Source organism: Medicago truncatula, chromosome 6 (assembly GCF_003473485.1).
Source record: "Medicago truncatula cultivar Jemalong A17 chromosome 6, MtrunA17r5.0-ANR, whole genome shotgun sequence".
NCBI classification, from domain to species: Eukaryota; Viridiplantae; Streptophyta; class Magnoliopsida; order Fabales; family Fabaceae; genus Medicago; species Medicago truncatula.
The window spans coordinates 3,673,646-3,694,429 of NC_053047.1; the positions used below are offsets into that span (position 1 = coordinate 3,673,646).

At 32.4% G+C, this 20,784-nt stretch overlaps 2 protein-coding genes across 2 annotated transcripts; one reads left to right on the forward strand and one right to left on the reverse strand.

Annotated features, from left to right (window-relative positions):
• Positions 1–1,598: 1,598 nt before the first annotated feature.
• On the forward strand, positions 1,599–8,557 carry LOC11427675 (granule-bound starch synthase 2, chloroplastic/amyloplastic). The gene is made up of 8 exons (XM_003618452.4): positions 1,599–2,112; positions 4,026–4,593; positions 4,828–4,892; positions 5,025–5,102; positions 5,205–5,315; positions 5,776–5,820; positions 5,905–6,078; positions 7,197–8,557. Exons 1-8 carry the CDS (start codon positions 1,834–1,836, stop codon positions 8,151–8,153), a joined length of 2,277 nt encoding a protein of 758 aa, XP_003618500.2. The 5' UTR covers positions 1,599–1,833; the 3' UTR covers positions 8,154–8,557.
• Positions 8,558–16,034: 7,477 nt separating this feature from the next.
• On the reverse strand, positions 16,035–17,412 carry LOC11417486 (uncharacterized protein At5g19025). The gene has a single exon (XM_003618453.4). The coding sequence runs from the start codon at positions 17,008–17,010 to the stop codon at positions 16,297–16,299; it is 714 nt and encodes a 237-aa protein (XP_003618501.3). The 5' UTR covers positions 17,011–17,412; the 3' UTR covers positions 16,035–16,296.
• Between the last annotated feature and the right edge of the window lie 3,372 nt (positions 17,413–20,784).

The following is a 20,784-nucleotide window of genomic DNA, read 5'->3' on the forward strand; positions in this document are numbered from 1 at the left end:
TGATGAATGAGTAATGTAATAAGTGTACACAAAAAATCAATAAAAGGGTGTGAAGGATTGCGACCATTTGGTATTTTTATTACTAGATTTACCTAATGATCAAAAGTTCTATCCGGAAAATTAATACATCACAAAATGGCGGTGACAACAAGGAAATGAAGGGTTTCCTGGCAGTGTGAAGAGATAGGTACAATAAAATTACAAGATCAAAGTTGAAACCTGAAAAATTATCGATAATTGAGTTTGGCAATGATGGCACAAACATGTGTTGCTGTTGAATTTCAATGCTGCAAATGAAAAAAATAGCTGAATTAGAGAAATCATTCAAAAGGATGAGAAATACAGCGCGAAAATAAATGACTAAGGTTGAGAGATTACGAGAATAAAACCCTCCTCTTCTCTCATGGTATTTCTCTTACCTTCATATAATTTCCCCTTCTTTGAACTCCCTACAACAAAATATTTTTGACATAAAAAACATCAAACATTTGTTGTTGTTCTTTTATAATGCTAAATACTAGGGTTGTTAATTGGGTGGGCCAGACCCATTTTACCCCGGTCCGCTAAAGCCCAGATTGATTAGGTCAAATCAAACCCACAATAAAAGAAAGGACTTGAATCCACTGATGTGGAGAAACCATCCAGTTGCACAACTGTTCAATCCTCTCTCATTTACCATCATTCGTATAAATGATACATCTCATATAGTTTGTCACATGTATCCTAATTTTATATTTTAGATATATATAGTATCATTGAAGTATTCAATAAAATATTTTGTGAAAGTAAAATATTTAATTCTAATACTTCTAAAATACATATCCACAAATCATCGATATTGATACGTATCCAACACAAATAATTAGATACGTCCTTAATTTTAGAGTATTGGGTCTTATAAGTTCTTACTTAAGAACTATCCTCCATTTTGGTTGCTAAGTCAAATACTTCAAAAGGTTAAGAATCATTCTTATGTATTTTTAAAAAGTAAATAGACACTAGTAAAGGGTGATATTCTAAGCAAGATTTCTCCTTTCACTAAATCATGACTGAGTCATTTCTACTAAATACAAGTTTCTTTTTTAATTGTCTATGGCATCCCTTTGCAAAAAGCCATATAATAATCTCTCCAAGGTATAAAAATTTCATTCAAATTATCTATGGATAGAGGTTTTTTTTTTTAAGGAATATATGCATAGAGCTATGACCACATATATAAAAGACTCGCATGTATGATATATGTTTCACATTATCTTGATTTTAAAATCTATTTTAACTAAAAGAGATCAAATGACGAATCTCTTAGTAGAACTCGAATTTGAACCATAAAATATGTTTTTTCATTGGACTCTAAATTATTAGGGTTTTTCTCTTGAAAATCGACAAAGAATTAACACAAATAAAAAAACAATTTTCAAAGCAACTTGGATCTAGTTGAATTTTATTCAATTAATAATATATTAGCATGCCTTCCACATGCTAGTTATAGACACCTCAAAAAAAAATGATGAAATAGACTCTTGTGTAAAATTTCTACCTTTTAAAATTGTTGATTGGATAATAACATTAATGTCTTTTCACACCACTTATGAGACAAACTTTTTTCTGTCACAACAAAATTTGTGGTTCCCTTAATTTCTCAAAAAAAAAAAAAAAAAACCCATTAAAACCCTGTTCTTTTTCACTTCCAAAGAAAGAAGAAGAAAAACAAACCTAACCTTTGATCAATTTTCTCCAATTGGGTCGAACCCAATTGCAAAAAACCATTCAATTCTTGTTCATAACTCAATTTCACCATCTGGGTCATCACCATTTTTCATCAATTCATTGATCATGTTATCACTTGGTTCTGACACTACTGTGTTACTTTTTCACACTAAGAATCTCAAATTCACACCAAAAATCAACACTTTGAATGCTGATTCAGGTTTTAGTAGGAGTAGGGGTAGATTGAACTATGGTAGTGTTGGATTGAAGTATAAGCATATTAGAGCTGTTGGTAAGAGTATTGGGAATGATGAGAATGAGGATGAAGATGAAGATGATGTTTTGAATGCTACAATTGAAAAGAGTAAAAAGGTTCTTGCTTTGCAAAAGGAGCTAATTCAACAGGTATTGTGAAAGTTTGATTGAAAATAGAAGATGCACTGACAGTGTAAATTAATTTTACACTGACATCCAATTAGCATTTTGTATTCCGTCAAATCAATCACAAAGATATTTTGAAATAAGTTGTATATGATATGATAGATTGATGGTTTCTTATTGGACGACAGTGTAAAATTATTTTACACTTTCAGTGCATGATCATTAAACACTTTAAGCTATTGAGTGTTTGTTTATCTTTTTTTGATAGTTTCTGCTTTTTGGTCATACATTGATTTGTTGAAATTAAAAAACTAGGACTTTGTTAGAGAGAAAGAGAGTAATAATTGCTTTTCTTTTTGAAAGGTAAGTACAAGTAGAGTAAAGCAATGTGTAATATGTATAGTTGCATGCTCCTCCTTTACTTGATTGTGGCAAAGCTCCCAATGTAGCAATGACAATTTTATACCAATATTGTCAAATTAGCGGAATTTGAACAAATTGTTATTGTTCTGCGATATGCTATTCAGTACAAACTATTATCATATAGCGGTTGTAGCACTGCTGCTTAGCGGAATTTGAACAAATCCCTATTATCGGTGATCTACGATTGACAACAATGCTTTTTACAGACTCTTTTTTTCTCTTTTTTCTACATAATGTAATCTTATTGGCTACTGTATTGAACTATTGAAGATTTTAGAGCTGAATGCACTACTATATTATTACATTGCACATATTGCTCTATAAGATCCTTCTGGGAATGTCTTTCTTTTAGAATTGCTATATCAGTGCCTAGTTATGAGGTCCTGCGGCTATGTTGGCAACCACATATATCAGAATTTTCTATCACTATCATTCCCGTGTTTGGTTACCCTAATGTTATCTTAATAGCTGTAGCATTTCAATGTCGGATCATAATTCATATTACTAAAGACTACTGAGTATCAGAGATTCACTTGTGAAAGTTAATGAGCACAGTTTCAATTGGATACCATATAATAAACTCAGGGTCTAAATAGACTTTTGGTAGAACTACACCAAGGGTCCTTTAACTTTTCAAACCGATCCTTTATCTTTTCTTTTAGATCAAGAAGGTCCTTTATCTTTCTAAACAACTATGTTGACCCTTTACTCCTTTAGTGATTTTTTGTCCAAAACCGTGAAAAAATTGGTATAGAATGTTGTGCCTTTACAGTAGCACATTTATGTTTGCTTTTGCTAGTTTGTTGCAATGGTAAATTCATGCGGACCTAGACGAAATACATTTATGCGTGTGAGTAGGCTATTGGGAAATAATTTCTTTTGAAATAGGTGCATACTATATGTATACTATTCATGTGTAAACCCCTGGCATGCAATTAAACAAGTTTCTGCATTTTGATAGTGGAGTTGGTTATACAAGTTACACTTATATTTGCGTAGGATACATCATTTAGGCTCTGTTTGGAAAGAAAAAAAACTTAATTAAGCGCTTATAGCGTAAACACTTATCGTATGAGTGCTTATGTATAAGCTATTTCTATATCAAAAATTAAAATAATGTGTAATTGGTTATACATAAGCTATAAACTGCTTTCATCAGTTACCATAGGCAGCTTATTGAAATAAGTTGAAAGCAGCTTATGGACATGTCATAAGCTGTTTCCACAAGATCTTTCAAACAGTCTCACAAGGGCTTATGCTAGTAGATAAACAGTCTCACAAGTGCTTATGCTAGTAGATAAACTCAAATAAGTCAATCCGACGATTTTCCGGCACGGCGAGGGGATGTGAGATCGTGAACTCGGACGATCCTACGAGTTGGATCGCGAGTTTGTCTACCTTGATCCAAACCAGCCCTTAGTCTCTCTGACTCTCCCTACATTCGTTGTTAACCCTAAATGTTATTATGAGCATTCATGCGGTGATTTTATTTAATTTTGTTTTTGTTATTGTAGATTGCTGAAAGAAAGAAACTAGTTTCTTCTATAGATAGTGACAGCATTCCTGGATTGGAAGGAAACGGTATTTCTTATGAAAGCAGTGAAAAGTCTGCGTCAAGTGACTCAAATCCACAGAAAGGTTCTACCAGGAGTGGCAGCGGCAGTGCTGTTGAAAACCAAAATGGCGGCACTGTTTTAAGAAGCTCTGTCCATTCTAGAGAAAAGGAGACACAGGACGTTTCATCTGCAGGCATTAATCAAGATTTTGTTGAACAAAAAAAGAGAAATGATGCTGAAATGGCTTCGTCTAGGCAACGTTTTGATGAACAATTTAAAAACAAGAGGTATGAGGGAAAGAAGTCAATTAGACCTGATACCGTGCCGAAAGACCTTTCAAGTAACATCAAAACTTATAGCCAAAAGTTTGAAAATCTGAAACGTGAGAGTGAATCAAGTTCAAAGGAGGTCACTAATGAACCTGAAAATATTGAGAGTGAAGGTGAAAACCCCCCACCATTGGCTGGGCCCAATGTTATGAACATTATATTGGTTGCGGCAGAATGTGCTCCTTGGTCGAAAACAGGTAATTTAACATTATTTCTATGGAAGATTTTCCTCATTTAATACATGTTGCCGAGCTCGTTTATGACAAACCGAGAAGTGCATCAGTGTTGAGAGAACAAGCTCAAATATTCGCACTCGTGGCATTAATGTGATGCAGCTCTCTTTTTTTGGAAGACAAAGTTTTCGATCTTTTCCATTCTTGCGTTTATGCTACATTGTTTTTCTATAATTTACAGTTAATATGAACTAATAGGTGGGCTTGGAGATGTTGCTGGAGCATTACCGAAAGCTTTGGCTCGGCGTGGACATAGAGTTATGGTAAAATGCTATTCCCTTCATGAACTGATGATATATTACATATGTGGGGAGAGAATTTTATCAATAAACTTTCAATTTCCCTTTTTATGAAATATTTAAATTTTTATTTCTTTATTTTCATTTTCTTCTTAGGTTGTTGCACCTCACTATGGTAATTATGCTGAAGCACAAGATATAGGAGTACGAAAGAGATACAAAGTAGCTGGTCAGGTGTGCAGCGAGTACACTCGATTCCTAATAATTTATGATTCCTTGAAACAATTATTTTCTACCACCTTGGTGTAGTAATGCTTCAACATTTTCACTTTATAGGATATGGAAGTGACATATTTCCAGACTTATATTGATGGCGTCGACTTCGTTTTTATTGACAGTCCAATATTTCAACATCTAGAGAGTAACATATACGGTGGAAACCGAGTGGTAATTTCCTATTTATGTTTAGTTGAGAACCAGCTTAAGTACTTAAGTTGTCATTAACTGTAAAATTATTGAACTCCTTTTCAAGGGGAAAAACAGATGAATTTTTTTTTATCTTATTATGTGAATTACTGTTTTTCTCCATTAGAAAATGATTATGAGAGGAATGGCCAAAATACCGTACTGTTTTGGTTCAAAGTATTTTGGAACCCATCTTGCATTAGCATCGGTTACTTGTAACCTACCTAGCACCGACACTTCAAATTGAAGGCTTGTACGAGTATCCAACACGTACCGCTGTCCGACAGTGACACTTGTTATGACATACAATCACTTCTATTTTCTCAAATTATTAGCGATGTTTACATGTTGTGTCGGGTGTCGGTGCTTCGTAGCCTGTAACTAGGTTACTAAACTTATTATTTCCTAGCCTTTTGACTCTTGTTTTCCTTTAATCGAGCAGGATATTTTAAGGCGCATGGCGTTGTTTTGCAAGGCAGCAGTTGAGGTACATGAACTAAATGATTTTATGAAATCCTTATATTTGCCTTAATTAAATAAGTTATTAATAATGAAGTTGACGATTCCTCAGGTTCCTTGGCATGTTCCATGTGGCGGCGTTTGCTATGGAGATGGAAATCTGGTCTTCATAGCAAATGATTGGCATACTGCATTGCTGCCGGTGTATCTAAAAGCATATTATCGTGACCATGGTTTGATGAATTATACAAGATCTGTTCTCGTGATTCATAACATAGCTCACCAGGTTCGTTCTGAATCTAGTTATATTGTCAAGTCATGGTTCATCGTGGTGAAGAAAGAAGCTTTTGTATGTGTGCGTGTGTCTATATATATCACTATAACAATGATGCATTCGTAGGTCAACTCTTATCTTGGTCAGATAGAAGGCTTTTAAATGAAAAAGATAACGAGCAAAAGTATATAGGCCTTTTGGATTAGTATCTCTATGTGTGTGTGTAAGAACTTTGGCTGGTTCATCTTGGCTCCTATATTTGCACTCCTACTTCAAATTGTTCATATATTATGTTTACATTATATGTGTCATAAGTAAAAATCCTTGAAAAATAAGATTGTATTGTCTTGTTAACGATAGAGACAAAACTACATCAGAGGTCTTTTAACTCAATTTAAAGTTTCAAACAGGTCCTTTATTTATTTATTGTCAAATCAGTCCTTTATCTTTAAAAATGTTTATACCATAGAATCAACTTTCATTCTTAGTCCACTTATATTGCTAATTTGAGTACATGATCATTGAATGCTTCACCACTCAGCGCCACATCTAGATTCTCATTGACAACAACGAGGTCACAATCTTAGATAAAAACTAAAAAATATCATGTTAATTTTGATGGATTAGATATTGTAGCAGTCGTTGATATAATTATGTTATCTTGATGAATTAAAGATGTAATTGAAATTTACCCTTTTGAATGGTCAAGTAAGATTGTTGGTGGCATATATAGATGAAAAATGAAGTTTGGTCAAAACATTGTTGACGTTTTTAAACATAAAAGACTAACTTGACACGAAAAAAAGATAAAGAATCTGTTTGAAACCAGAAATTGATAATGATCATGAAAAGGGCTCAATGATATTTTTTTCTGTAAAATCTTTGATATTTCTTTTCAGAAGAAAATTTGTTATAGTGACGAATCAAGAACATGTTCCCTCATCAGATTCTAAGTTTGCATTGCTTGCATCTTGTAACCTGTGTCGAAAAGCAAGTCTTTTTTATGTGATTAAAGAGACACTAGAGACATTACTGTGATTAAAAGGCAGATCATTGAAGTATATTTCATTTTCTTATATGGTTGGGGTTTATATTCTTTTTCCTTATACACTCTGAATTTAATTACGCAGGGTCGGGGCCCGCTGGATGATTTCAACATTGTGGATCTACCTGGAAACTACATAGACCTTTTCAGAATGTACGACCCCGTTGGAGGCGAGCACTTCAACATCTTTGCAGCCGGTCTAAAAACAGCAGACAGGATTGTCACTGTTAGTCACGGATACGCGTGGGAGCTTAAAACTTCAGAAGGTGGTTGGGGTTTGAATGGCATCATAAACGAGAATGATTGGAAATTTAGAGGAATTGTGAATGGTGTTGACACAAAAGATTGGAACCCTCAATTCGACGTTCACTTGAAGTCAGAGGGTTACACTAACTACACCCTCGAAACCCTACAAACCGGAAAGCGTCAATGTAAAGCAGCCTTACAAAAGGAGCTTGGTTTACCTGTTCGTGAGGATGTTCCGATAATCGCCTTCATCGGAAGATTAGATCAACAGAAAGGTGTTGATCTCATAGGCGAAGCGATTCCTTGGATGATGAGCCACGATGTGCAACTAATCATGTTGGGAACCGGAAGACCTGATTTAGAAGAAATGCTAAGGCAATTCGAATGGCAACATCACGACAAAATTCGAGGCTGGGTTGGTTTTTCAGTTAAGATGGCTCATAGGATAACAGCAGGTGCAGATATATTGCTCATGCCATCAAGATTTGAGCCGTGTGGATTGAATCAACTCTATGCGATGAACTATGGAACGGTTCCTGTTGTACACGCGGTTGGCGGTCTCAGAGATACAGTGCAGCCTTTTAATCCGTTCGATGAATCGGGTGTTGGTTGGACGTTTGACAGAGCAGAAGCTAACAAGTTAAAGGCGGCATTATGGAATTGCATATTGACTTATAGGGATTATAAGAAGAGTTGGGAAGGGATTCAACGAAGAGGGATGTCACAGGATCTTAGTTGGGACAATGCTGCTGAACAATACGAGGAAGTTCTTGTTGCTGCCAAATACCAATGGTGAAATTCTTGGCATGTACTCCACCTTTGTAGTTTGATCAACATGTTTCATGCTGAATTGTTTCAAGGTTTATGAAACGGAGCAGCTGCGCGGTGCAGCAGCTATAAGGACCGTTTGATCTAGGAAGATAAATTTTCTCAAACTATACAACGGTTTTCATAGCTGTTGCGCTGTGCAAGGTGCTATAGGGATTCAAATCCAGGTCCTTAGGAACATTTTTGTCATGTGAACTAAGGATTGTGTAATGCAATTGGTACATATGTTTCTGCCACATACTAATGTAAACTTGAGTCTTACTGACTGAAGATAAATTGAGCCTAAACCTTCTCTAAGGTATTGTTTGGTTTAGTGAAAAATGCAAGGATGGAAAAGAGAGGAAAAATCAACCTTTTTCATTGTTTGATTGACATGAGAAATAGAAAGGAGTAAAAATAATGTAGATCTCACATGCAAGTTATTTTCTACGATTGAGAATATAGTAGGAGGAAAGAAACTTATTGGCTAAAATATATTTTGTCTTTTATCTTTTCCAAAAATTGGTGCTTTATCTTTCTTTAAACCATTTTAGTCCTTACTTTTTTAAAAGGGTGATGTTTTAGTCCTTATTTTCATTCATTTTGGTCTGTCAAAAGTACTAAAACATTGTCTTTTAAAATTTTATAAAGATAAAGGACGGAAAACATTAAATCCCTTATCGAAATAGCCAAGAATTTGAATTCTCAATCTAGTACTTAACTGCATTTTCTTTGTACACAAATAATTTTCACTTTAGTTATAATCTAAGTACTTTTTTTTTTAAACGAAAAATATTACTTACTACGTCCATAATTATAAGAAGATTTGGATGTCCTTAATAATAAGATCCCTATCAAAATTTCTAGATGTATTGAGTAAATTAATAAGCACTTCAACATGATATGAAGTACCAAATAAGTAATAAAATCATTCAACTTTCTTCAACATGTTCCAAAACTTGAATCTTTTGGAACTTTGCTTTAATGGGTTTGACGTGTATATTCACTTAATCCAGTTTCTAACTGCATCATGTGTATTCTCCATGGTTTGTGGGCAGTAGTCATCATTGCTTGAACCACTATTTGTTGAATAGAGAAATGAGAATAGCTTGAACCATCATCTGCATCAGAGAAACATAAACTTCTTTCACCACTCACATTACTTCCATGATGATGATGATGATGATTTTCTTGCTCTAAATCAACATGGGCCATTTGCAGGTTTTCTCACAAACAGTACCTTAGATGTTCTCAATGATGAAGTGATAGTTGCACCAACAAGAATGGTATGACACACTTACGTGATTTAATGTTTGGTTAGTAAATGCATTTTGAGATTTCACCTAATTATCTTTCTTTTGGTTTCAAGCAATTCATTGAAGAATTTTGTATTTTTTTTTTAAATTATTGTCGGTATTAATGTCGTATCCGATTCTGTATTTATGTAGTGTATTTGATAGAATCGATACTAAGTAAAACAGTAACAAAAGAGGGGTGATGTGGCATTGTGTAGGAGCGTGTGTTCAAATTAAAGGAGTTTAAGAGAGAGTTTGATAATTGCATTTCTTTTAGTTTTAGGTTTTATGAGGAGATTAAAAGTGATGGCAAACTAATACATGCAAAAATAAAAGACTATAGCATGACTCCTCCCGAAGAAAAAATGCACCTTCGAATCTTGTTATTAGTCAAATTAAAAGTGATCATGAAAGAAATTCATCAATTCAGAGGACAAATACCACAGTGTATTCATATGGATTACCACTAGAATACGTTCCTCTCACTTTGGGATGTAATCTTCCACGATCTTTTCCAATAAGGGACATTGAAACTCGATTAGACCATGAAAGAACTAGTCATGATGGTTATGTACATAAGTATATGGCAAATCATATGAATCCTTCTATTACTAAGAGCGTTCTGCATTCCCTAGACAACAAATGGATGGTAGTAATCATGAAACGATGAATATGATTGTCTCTTATCAGACATTGACCAAACAAATAGGTTGTCTTTTAAAAACATAACGGATTAAAATCGTTTAAAAAAAAGATAAAAAACTAAAACAAATTTTGGCTAAAAGATAAAAGACGGAAAATATAATTTAGCCAAAACCACATTTTCACATGTCAAAAAAGGATAGTCCAATACTACACTAAATCATCTTAAAGAACACGCACTGTGATTGGTAGATATATCAAAAGTTTTGAAGTTTGATTGATTCTATTTCTTTTTTATTCACATTTTTTAGTTTGAAATCACATCTTTTAGGTTAGGTGAGATCGCCGTCTAATCATTGGCATTCATTTATATTTAAATTAAGTGTTAAGGTTTCATATGAGTTACTATTTTTTACTTTTTTTTGAAAGGTCATCATCAATGAGTTATACTCTTGAAGGCAATTTTATTTTTATATGGTCTATAATGATTTTCACCAAAAAAAATAGTCAAAAGAATAATTTGCATTTACTATACCACCTTTGTGGTCTAGACAAAAAAGTCACCTTTGACGATATATAACAAGGAGCAGATCATATGTTCCATTATTCACTCTAATGTGCAAGTATGATGGTTTCTGTCTCCAAAATTGTATTCATAATTTCAATATGTTACTAACTATTCTTGTTGCTTTGCAGTTAGCAGATGGTAAAACTGATTCTTACTACACTATATATGAACACATTGTCAACAACATGACAGATACTGTACTTGGTGTTTGTTGTAAAGACAAAAATCATGATGCTGGATTTCGAAGAATAAATTTTCAAGAAGTTTACACTTTCGATTTTACGCCTAATCCTATTCTTAGAGTAACCTTATGGTTTTTTCAATTTACATGGAATAATGATTTCCAATACTTTGATATTTATATACAAAAACGAGATTACAGATCTTGCACAAAAGACTGTGCTTGGTTTATAAATCGGTCTGGACCATGTAAGCTTAAGGGGACATCTTTAGATTGTTTTCCATGGAATCCAAAAGTTGCTATAGTTTATGAACATATGCAACTTGGTCATGACAATAATACTCTTGATATGTAATTTTATCGTCAAATGTCTCCTTGAAATTTATGTAGTTGGAATAACAAAAATAATAAAATAATTTATTATAAGTTTTGCTATAGTTTCTTTTGACTCGTATGAGTTTTGATATAGTTAATCGTCAAATATTGAGCATTATGATTTATGAGTTTGATCTTCTTTTCTTTCTCAATTTTTTTACTTCATTTAAAAGTGAATATTTCTTCTATTATTTCGTTTAAAAGTGAATATGTTTTTGCTTCCCTTTCCTTTGTTTTTTCTTTTGTTTTTAAGACCATCTTAAGCTTTGTTTGCGACTTTGGAGGAGAGGAAAAGCCCTTTGTCTTGTTTGGGTGTTTAAAAAATCAGCCCTTGTAAGTTACATATTAACTTTTTAAATCAAATTTACACGTTTGATTTTTTGAATTCTTCATATTTTAATATAATTGATTCTTTAAAATTTTATCATAATTTTTGCATTTTTGCAATTAGGGATCAATCAAATGAAATATTGACTTGATGAATGTAGATTTTTGCTCTGATTTTAAATGGGTCCTCCCGTTAGTCGTAAAATCAATTAGTGGTTCATTTCATTTTTTTAAAGTAATTGCATTCCCTTAGTTACCATAACTGAACAATGAATAAATTATTAAAAACTAAAATCTAAATTAAATATCAACATAGTGTAGCACAAGAGGTAGATAAGCCCTTGACTATTTGGTTCAAGGTTTGATTCTTAACCGGTTGTGTATGAAAAAATATTTGTTGAGAGAGGTCAACCCTTTAAATAAATCTCAGTACCTCGAAGTGATTAGTCGGGAGTTGCGTACAGAAGATACCTTTGGTTTACACACAAAAAATAAAATAAAATTGGATTTGAGTGGTTAATGAGCTCCATAAAAACATGAATTGTTCTCGGTCGAACTCCAAATTACCATGACCCCCTTCCCCTCAGAACTAAAGGGTTAACACCAAAAGAAAAATCCAAATTAAATTAAATAACAGAATATTGAAGAATGATATTATCAAATAATACAAGTTAAATTTACTCAAATATCGTTATTGATATTTAGAGAGTAATGAAGTGTTCACTCAAGTATCCACATTTAATAATTCAAAAGTTTTTTTTTTTGTGTTAGCTTCCTGATTTTAGACATTTAATAATCTGGAATGCGGCCGAAAGAGAAGTAAAGTCTAACAAAAAATTATTTCCATTAAAAATTGAATTCGGTATTAATCACTAGATTAATTCAAAAGTAGTTAACTTTTGCTTTAGAATAGTGATCAAAATTAAGACATTTTTTTTTTGTTTATAATAGTGACTAGATTAAGTAATTTAATAGATTAATATTTTGGACCACAAAACACATTATTTTATTTGAAATGGGTGCTTAATACACCATGTAGTCCATGCATTCAAAAGATCATACAGTCTTTAAATCAAGAATAGACAATCTGCATTTTTTATTTGGTAGTGGTTGAAATTCGAACCCCGAATCTTGCATATATCATGCATTGCTCAATCTGCATTTTGAATTTTATTTAAAATGTTTAATTTGCTAAAGTCGAAAGATGGACCGACAATCTACCGACTATTGTGACTGCATGGTGCTTTCAGTGAAATCAATTCTTTTTTTTCTTTTCTTAAATTATGAGGAAGTATATATAATTATATTTTTCAATTATTAGACATTTATTCATCTCTCATCCGAACTTCAGATTATCAGAACTTCGAATTATCAGGATCTGCATTCCTTAAAACCAGAGGGCTAACATTTCCCTACTGAAGTCTGAAAGTCAATTGTTTAAACAACCATAAGGAAAAATAAAGTATAATTCTATATTCTCATTTCTCTATCCAATTGAAATTGGTTATACTATAAGAAGCTACTTAACAGTGTTTAGAATAATTTCAACTACCTATAACTAGAGTTTTACGTGTACTAGTTGTCTTTTAATTTCCATTTTAGGGGTATAAAATAGGGAAGGAGAAAAAGACAAAAGTTTGGGATTCCTCCTTATTTTGGAATGTCCTTCTCAGCACATGAAATGTCAATAGCAAAATATAACTAAGCTACAAGGCTAGGTTCTTAGATTTAATTGAGCTTTCTGTCAGAAACAAGATAACTTATGAAATATCTCTCAAAAAAAAAAAAAAAAGTCATATGAGATAACTCAAAAAACATGTAATACTTACCCATGACTTATAAGCAAAAATCATCAAATTATGCATATTAGTAAAAGTAATTGATCACACAAATTTATTTTTTTATTTTCTAAAAAAAAATTGATCACATTTAATCTATACAATCTCAATAAATAATAAATAAATTTATTGCCTGAATTACCCTCCATGACTTATAAAATGTTAGATGAGGGGTAGTTTATGAAATAAGTTATTCAACCAAGGAGATATGAAAGAAATATTGTGAACTTCACTAAAAAAAGATCATAAACTAGTAACCTTAGCCATAAATATAACCTCATTACTGATCAGTGCTCAATTTTTAGCATGTTGTGGCATCTACCAAGTTTTCAAGGAAATTGAAAAACAGGTGAATATTGCAGAAATGTTTTCAAGGAATAACTTGTGTAAGAAGGTAAGACTATACAACAAGTTTCACACTAAAAATTGCAATCAACATAACGGTTGATTTGAAATTTGATCAGTGTTGTAAATCACAAATCACGGAAAATAGGACTTTGATCAAATTCTGCTGCACTTCTTATGAAATAGGAGGCTCGGTTCTATTTTTAAAATAGGTCCGAGTAAAATAAAAATGCATTTTTTTTGTGTGTAGCTAAGCTTCATTAAAAAGTCAAAATCAGAAGAACTTTTAAATATGAAATAAAACAAAATAAAATTAAGTGAAAGAGATGTGAAATTTACCTAACGGTGTCATTTGGAATGTCACTCCTACGTCGCATGAAAGGGGAAAACGAATAGTTTATGTGACAAAGAAATAATTGTTGTGATTCTTTCAATGAAATAGCTTTTCAAATTGATTGATTAAGTGATTATACAAATTGATGGCGGTTTGATAGCATCAAATTTATGTCCAAAAAGTAGAACTAGAATCTAAAAAAAAAACTCATATTTGTATTGAAGAAAAAGAAAGTAACATGTAATTTTTAATTTAAGTGGGGGTGGATATTATAATTTTCTTGAGGCCCATAGTATTTGGAGGCTCGGTTATGTAGAACCTCTTGCACTCCCCAGGATCCCGGCCCTGGCCCTGGCTACACTACATTTTTACAGTGTTGTTATAGCCGTAATTTGACAACCCGTTGTACTAAATCACATATCAGGGAACAATTAACAGCTAGCTTTATAACTGCTATTTTGACAACACTGAAATTCATGATTATTTCAATAAATGAGACAGATTTATAGCATCTTAAATTGATAATAAACTAACTATCAAGTCTGTGCATATTGTCATAAAACACAATTTAAGACAATAAAATGGATGAAACACTTCTTATGTCATAAAACACAATTTTAAAAATGGATAAAACACTTCGTATTAAAGTCATAATCTTAACAACCATGCTCTTCAAATCATGAAAGCATGTAGAAGAGATTCATTTGTGCAATAACCTCGACTTCAATAACTACCATTTCAACACATTTTCATGCAGGAGATGGATTGGTTTGAACACAAAAACATGAACATTTATTTGCAAACGCCTCGTTCATATTAAAAGAACAACAAAATCAAGCTTACAAATTTGTAGTCATGTCAATCTAAGCAAGTTCCAGCGTTCACTAGACAAGCTAGAAAAATAAACTAAGTGGTTTTCTAAGTTTTCTAAAATCGGTCCTCGACAGCAATCTGAACTGCGACAACAATGTCTTTGCAACCACAAAGCGACAACAGTTAAAGCTGCATTAGTTGCAATTGTGATTCTCTACGGTATCAAGGATCGCGACAACAAGGTCTTTACGACCACAATTAAAGTTGCATCAGCTGCAATTGATTGCGATTCTCTGCAATATCAAGAATCGCGACACGACTACTGTGACAGTGATTTATAACCTTGGAATTCATGGAGAAAATATGTTGTATTATTACGAGCTGATAAATGAGACATATAGAATGTACATGACTTTAGAAGCAACACGACAAACAGAAGTCCAATAAACACGGAGCAGATAAACAACACGACAAACTACAGATGCCGACAACAATAATCATCAAAGTTATCACCGAATCATTGTCTCCACGGGAGAATTCAATTTTCAGACAAAAAAAGTTAAATAGAAAACTAGAGTTTACACTTATCTGCAAAAAGGATGTCCTGTATTTGCGCAATCCACTCCATGGTTAACAGCACAGACAACATCTTCTATGAGAATCTGCCTACAACGAAATCATACTGACTAAAGAAGAGAAAGTGTACGGGTTTCATGCTATACCAGACAGCTTATGAAGTTAAGCTGAAAACAACTTATGGACACGACAAAGGTTATTTACATAAATTCTTTCAAACAGATTCACAAGTGTTTATGTCAGTAGATAAGCTCAGATAAGCAAAACCAAACTAATCTATTTCAAACCTGCAGCTTATGTCAAAATTGGGAACTTAAATCCTACTCCCTCCGTTTCAAAATACAAGCAAAATTCACTTTTTAGGTTCATTCATTTAATGGTGTATGTAGTCCATATTATGAACCACATACATCATTAAATGAATGAATCTAAAAAGTCAATTTTGCTTATATTTTGATACGGAGGGAGTATGTAATTGTCACAAAAAGCATGACAAAAGTACAAAACAACAACAATCAGAGACAATAGAATTCAAAACCACAACCAGAAATTTTTAAGAATTGTAAACCTTGAATATAAAGAAGTAAATCCAAATAACTGTTTTTATGTATATTCTCAAGTATAACCAACTAAATTTTGTATGAAACATGGTTCCTTACAACTTTATTACCAAAAGGCTTATTTAAAAACATCCTATAGTTCCTCATAGAATGAGAAAACTTCAGATCCAAAAGGACAAATTACGCATTCTATAAAGATCCAATTATCCTTTTCCTTCCTTTTCTTCAATCCTCCTCTCTATAAATCAGAAGGATATTATTGTTTTGTGTTCTGTCACCTACTTCTTGATCTTCCGAAGTTTCTTCGCTGGTCCCGGAACTTCTAACCTACCAACAGAACAACCACACCTAGCTCTCAGCACAAGCACAGCTCTTCCATTAATCGGTGCCATCTTCTTAAGCTCCGCTTCAAGTTCCTTATGATGATCACGCGGCAATTCAAACAAACCCTTCTTACAAACACCGCCGTCTTTCACAAAAGACGGCGAATTCTTCACGCAATCTTCAGTCTCTAACTGAATATCAAATTCTGCAGCTTTCTTCAAACCCTTACAATTCGGATTACCACATTTGTTACTTGTGCAAACAATAACACCCCATGTAGCCAATGCAGCACAAACAACACTTATTCCAATAGATATATAAATATAAGGTGCATAAGAAACTTCTTCCATAATCAAAAAACACATCATACTCATAATCTGAAATGACTTAATCACTAAAAGTTCAACATAAGGGAAAAACAAAAATCCACAAGCAATAACAACAGCAATGAACATAACAACATCAATCATAGCTGATCTAGATCGATCACAAGGTGGAATCTTAACAGAATTTGATAAACTATGGTTCCTCCTATTCCTTTGAAATTGATTAGTTTGCTTAGATTTTGAATATTTCGATCCCAATTCGATCGAATTCGCCATGGATGATTGAACTGGAGGTTGATCAACTGACTTACAAAGAGAGATTGAGCTATGGAAATAGACCATTTCAATCAAAAACACCAAAAACCATAAAATTCAAATCTCAAAAATCAATTTTTTAGATCAAACCCATCAAAATTTAACCAAATTTGAATCGACCCATTAATCAAAAACTTGTAAAGATTGTAACTTTGAACTGATCTGAGCACAGAAAAGATTAAATTTTGTCGGTGCCCAGATGGATCAAAATTCACAAAAAGGGATTTTTTTATTTTTTTTGTGTCCCTTTTTTTGAATTTTCAATTCAATTTGTGATGATCCAATTCAATTGATTGAAATAAGATTGAAAAATGAAAAGGGGTGAAAATTGAAAAATGAGTGTTTGAAAATGGGTTTTAGGTGTTGAAAAGTGAGTTGATGAGGAAGCTAAGAAGACAAAGAAGGGTCATCATTCACTGATTTATTATCATCATATATATCATATGAATATGATAATAATATTAATACAATTAATATAAGATCCCCTAAAAAAAACAAAATAATTAATAGTATATTACACTCCCCTCCCCTCAAAGATGTTTGAATTACACTCTCCTCCCTTGAAAAGAAAAATTTATACTCCCCTCCCCTATAAGATGCTTGAATTACAACTCATTCCCTTAATAATTAAATATGCACTACACTTTAATCTATAAATAAATATTTTTATCATATTCAAAAAAATTTTAACCACTATTTAAGAAAAATAAATTCATTTCTTTATAATTTAAATGTCAATGATAATTAAGTTTAAATACTTTCCTATTAAATTTTATAATTTAGAGTATAAAATTAATCTTTAAATAACCATATTTTATCGTCTTTAGTAATTTTCCCCCATATTTTAACTTTATTTTGGGTTGTTTCATATTTTATAATAGGGTTTAAAGTTATATGTTAGTGCAATTGCGAATAAAAAATAGGGAAAAATATGTATTCAAATTTTGATTATATTAAAATATATCCACAATACTATTTTTTTTAAGTGTGTTAGATTATTAATTTTTTTGATAGATTATTGGAAATAAAAAAAAAATATTGGGGTTAGTAGTATGAGTTGATGAATAGTGAAGAAGATTAATCATGAGACTTTTAGAGATGAAATTGAAAGGGATTGTAATTTAAAGTGGTGGTTTGTCATTCATACCGTGAAACAAATTTTTGTGATGATGGCTTAACTAATATTAGTTGTCATAGTGGTCATGTTTTGATTTTTCATGAGTACGTTTCTGCTTAGTTAGGTAAGGTGAAGTATAACGACATGAGTTAACTCACGTCGGGATATAACCTACGTGAATTAGTTCACGTGGGATATATCAATGTAGCGAAGATAATTTAAGTTACGCGGATTTTTTTTCCTTCCGGAAGTTTAGTTGAAAGTAAGCCATTTCTATTATGAGAAGAGCAATTTCCATACTCTTTGTTCGATTTCATCATACTTAAGTTGTGAATTTCTTACCAACTTAAATTGGTTCATTTAATCCGATTTAAATTTGAAATAGTTATTTCAATTATAAGGGGTATTGCATTGAGATTTCTTTAAGAACATTATAACCACCATTTGAAAACAAGATATTTATAATACTTATAATAAGATCAGTATAGCTATTTATTTTAGTAGCTAAAATATCATATCAATGTTTGAAAATGTTGTAAAGGAAATTTTAACTGGTGCCTCTCCGAGGTATTAGTTAATGATATAAAATAGTAACATTTTATAAAAGTTTGTGTAACCATTTGAATTGAAAATTGAAAACTTTTAAATTTTGAAAGAATAATTACTTTATTTATCATGCTTAAAGAGTGGCACAGGGGCACTTGTTAACAAGTACCTAAATAAAATTAAAAAATGTAAAATTAAAAAAAAAAAAAAGGAATAAAATAATAATAGTAAAAGAAAATACTTAAAACTGTCCCTTCAGAACTAAAATGAGGTATTTTAAAATACATCTCTGCCGAAATTTCGTCTGAAACGAGGAAAATCCTCGGCTTTAAAAGATGAGTAAATTTTTTTTAAAACGGTCAAAAAATGGAGTATGACAGATATTATATTCGATATTCCCAACTTTGAACTCATGTTCTATAAGTGACTCTTCTACACGTACGGTGTGAAACTTGTATTATCAATATTCTTTGCGGTATTAAAGTCAAAAACATCCTAAATAATTTCAAGATCTTCTTGAGCAACGCTGCTGAAAAATTGTATGTGTTGGTGATACTTTCAGCGGTGTCTCATAAACAAATTCTTCATTATCATTAGACTGCTGTTTTAGTTGTCTCTCACAAGAGTTTCAACCCAAAGTAATAAAAGAAGTATCTTTGGCCGAAATAGCTACTGTGTTGTCAAGCATGTATGTTGGGTACGCAGATTCAGAAGGAATAGCGACTCCATCAACCATTGATGTCATATACTTGTTGTGAACAGATGCATAACCATTGGTGAAGGTGACGTTTTCAATTGTTGACATGTAAGTAGAAGGATTTGTGACATCATTCTAGACAGGCACCAAGATGGTTTGGATTGGAAGATTAATGCTAGGTCAAACAATCTCATTAGTGACGCCTTGTAACGCCATATGAAAGGTGGTAAATGACTTGTCTGGTTATGTGTGTTGGAAGTAACTCTTTATTTGTGAAGTCTATTATAGAGTCATAGTTAAGTTACATACACATGGCAAAAGAAGAGAGAGAAAATGAAGAAAATGAATAGCTACAATCTCTTGTCAAAATACATAAATAAATAAAAAAATATGAAATGGATTGTCTATAGTCTAAATCGGTTTGAGCGGATATTTGCATAATTGTTTTTTGAAATATTATTGATTGATCGTATCTAATCAGAATGTGATTGTCGGTGCTCTTTAATGCAGTGGTTGTAAGATGGTGGAATGTGTCAGCTTGAATATTGAAACGGTGGGGTTGTGTACCTGCAGACATTTCGACGCTCAAGTCAGTAAGAGATTAGAATGTGGTTTAGAGAGAATATAGATTCTACCTTGGGGACTGCGAATAATATCTTTTATATAGAGATGTGTTTTTGCAGAGCCATTGTAAGACACACGTGTGCTCTGCGGTTACGAATTTGTAGGAAGTGTAACCGCCGAGGAGAGATTCGCGGGAACGTAGGCAGAGACATTACAGTTCGTTTGAAAATGGGTGTGTTGCGAGTAATAATACCAAATGAGGAATTTGGGCCGCAGGGCCTAAAGGCTTTAGTCGATCTAGAACATTGATCTTTGATCATTTGTTGGAGAAATTAGTTAAATTGTAAGGATCTGTTCGTTTTGATTAGTTAAATTGTAAGGATCTGTTCGTTTTGATAACGACATCGTATCTCATACAGTAATATTTACATATGTATCAACGTATCGTTAGCGTTAATAGTGATCTCAAAATGAGAATGAGAAATGTTCTAACTCATGACTATCATATTAATTTGTGATTTATCCTAATTTTAGTTTTTGAATTAATCAAACTTATTTTGCTCTCGAAAAATAAAAGAGAAAAATTAAAAGGTACTACCACAAAGATTGTTTTGGGAAGGAATTTGAAGTGGGTTGTATGATGTTCTTAGAATGGGCTTGGATTCATCTTTTTTAAATCATTCTTTAAAAAAAATAAAAAATCTTTTTTAAATCATAGTGGGAATGATTTGGTGGGACATTCCTATGGGCTTGGCACACTTCCTCTTTTGGGAAAATTGGATTTTGGTTGCTATATATGTTCTTAATTCTTATTAAATATTATTATTATGAACAACAAAAAAGATGATGCGATTATATGTTTAATACAATGATTATT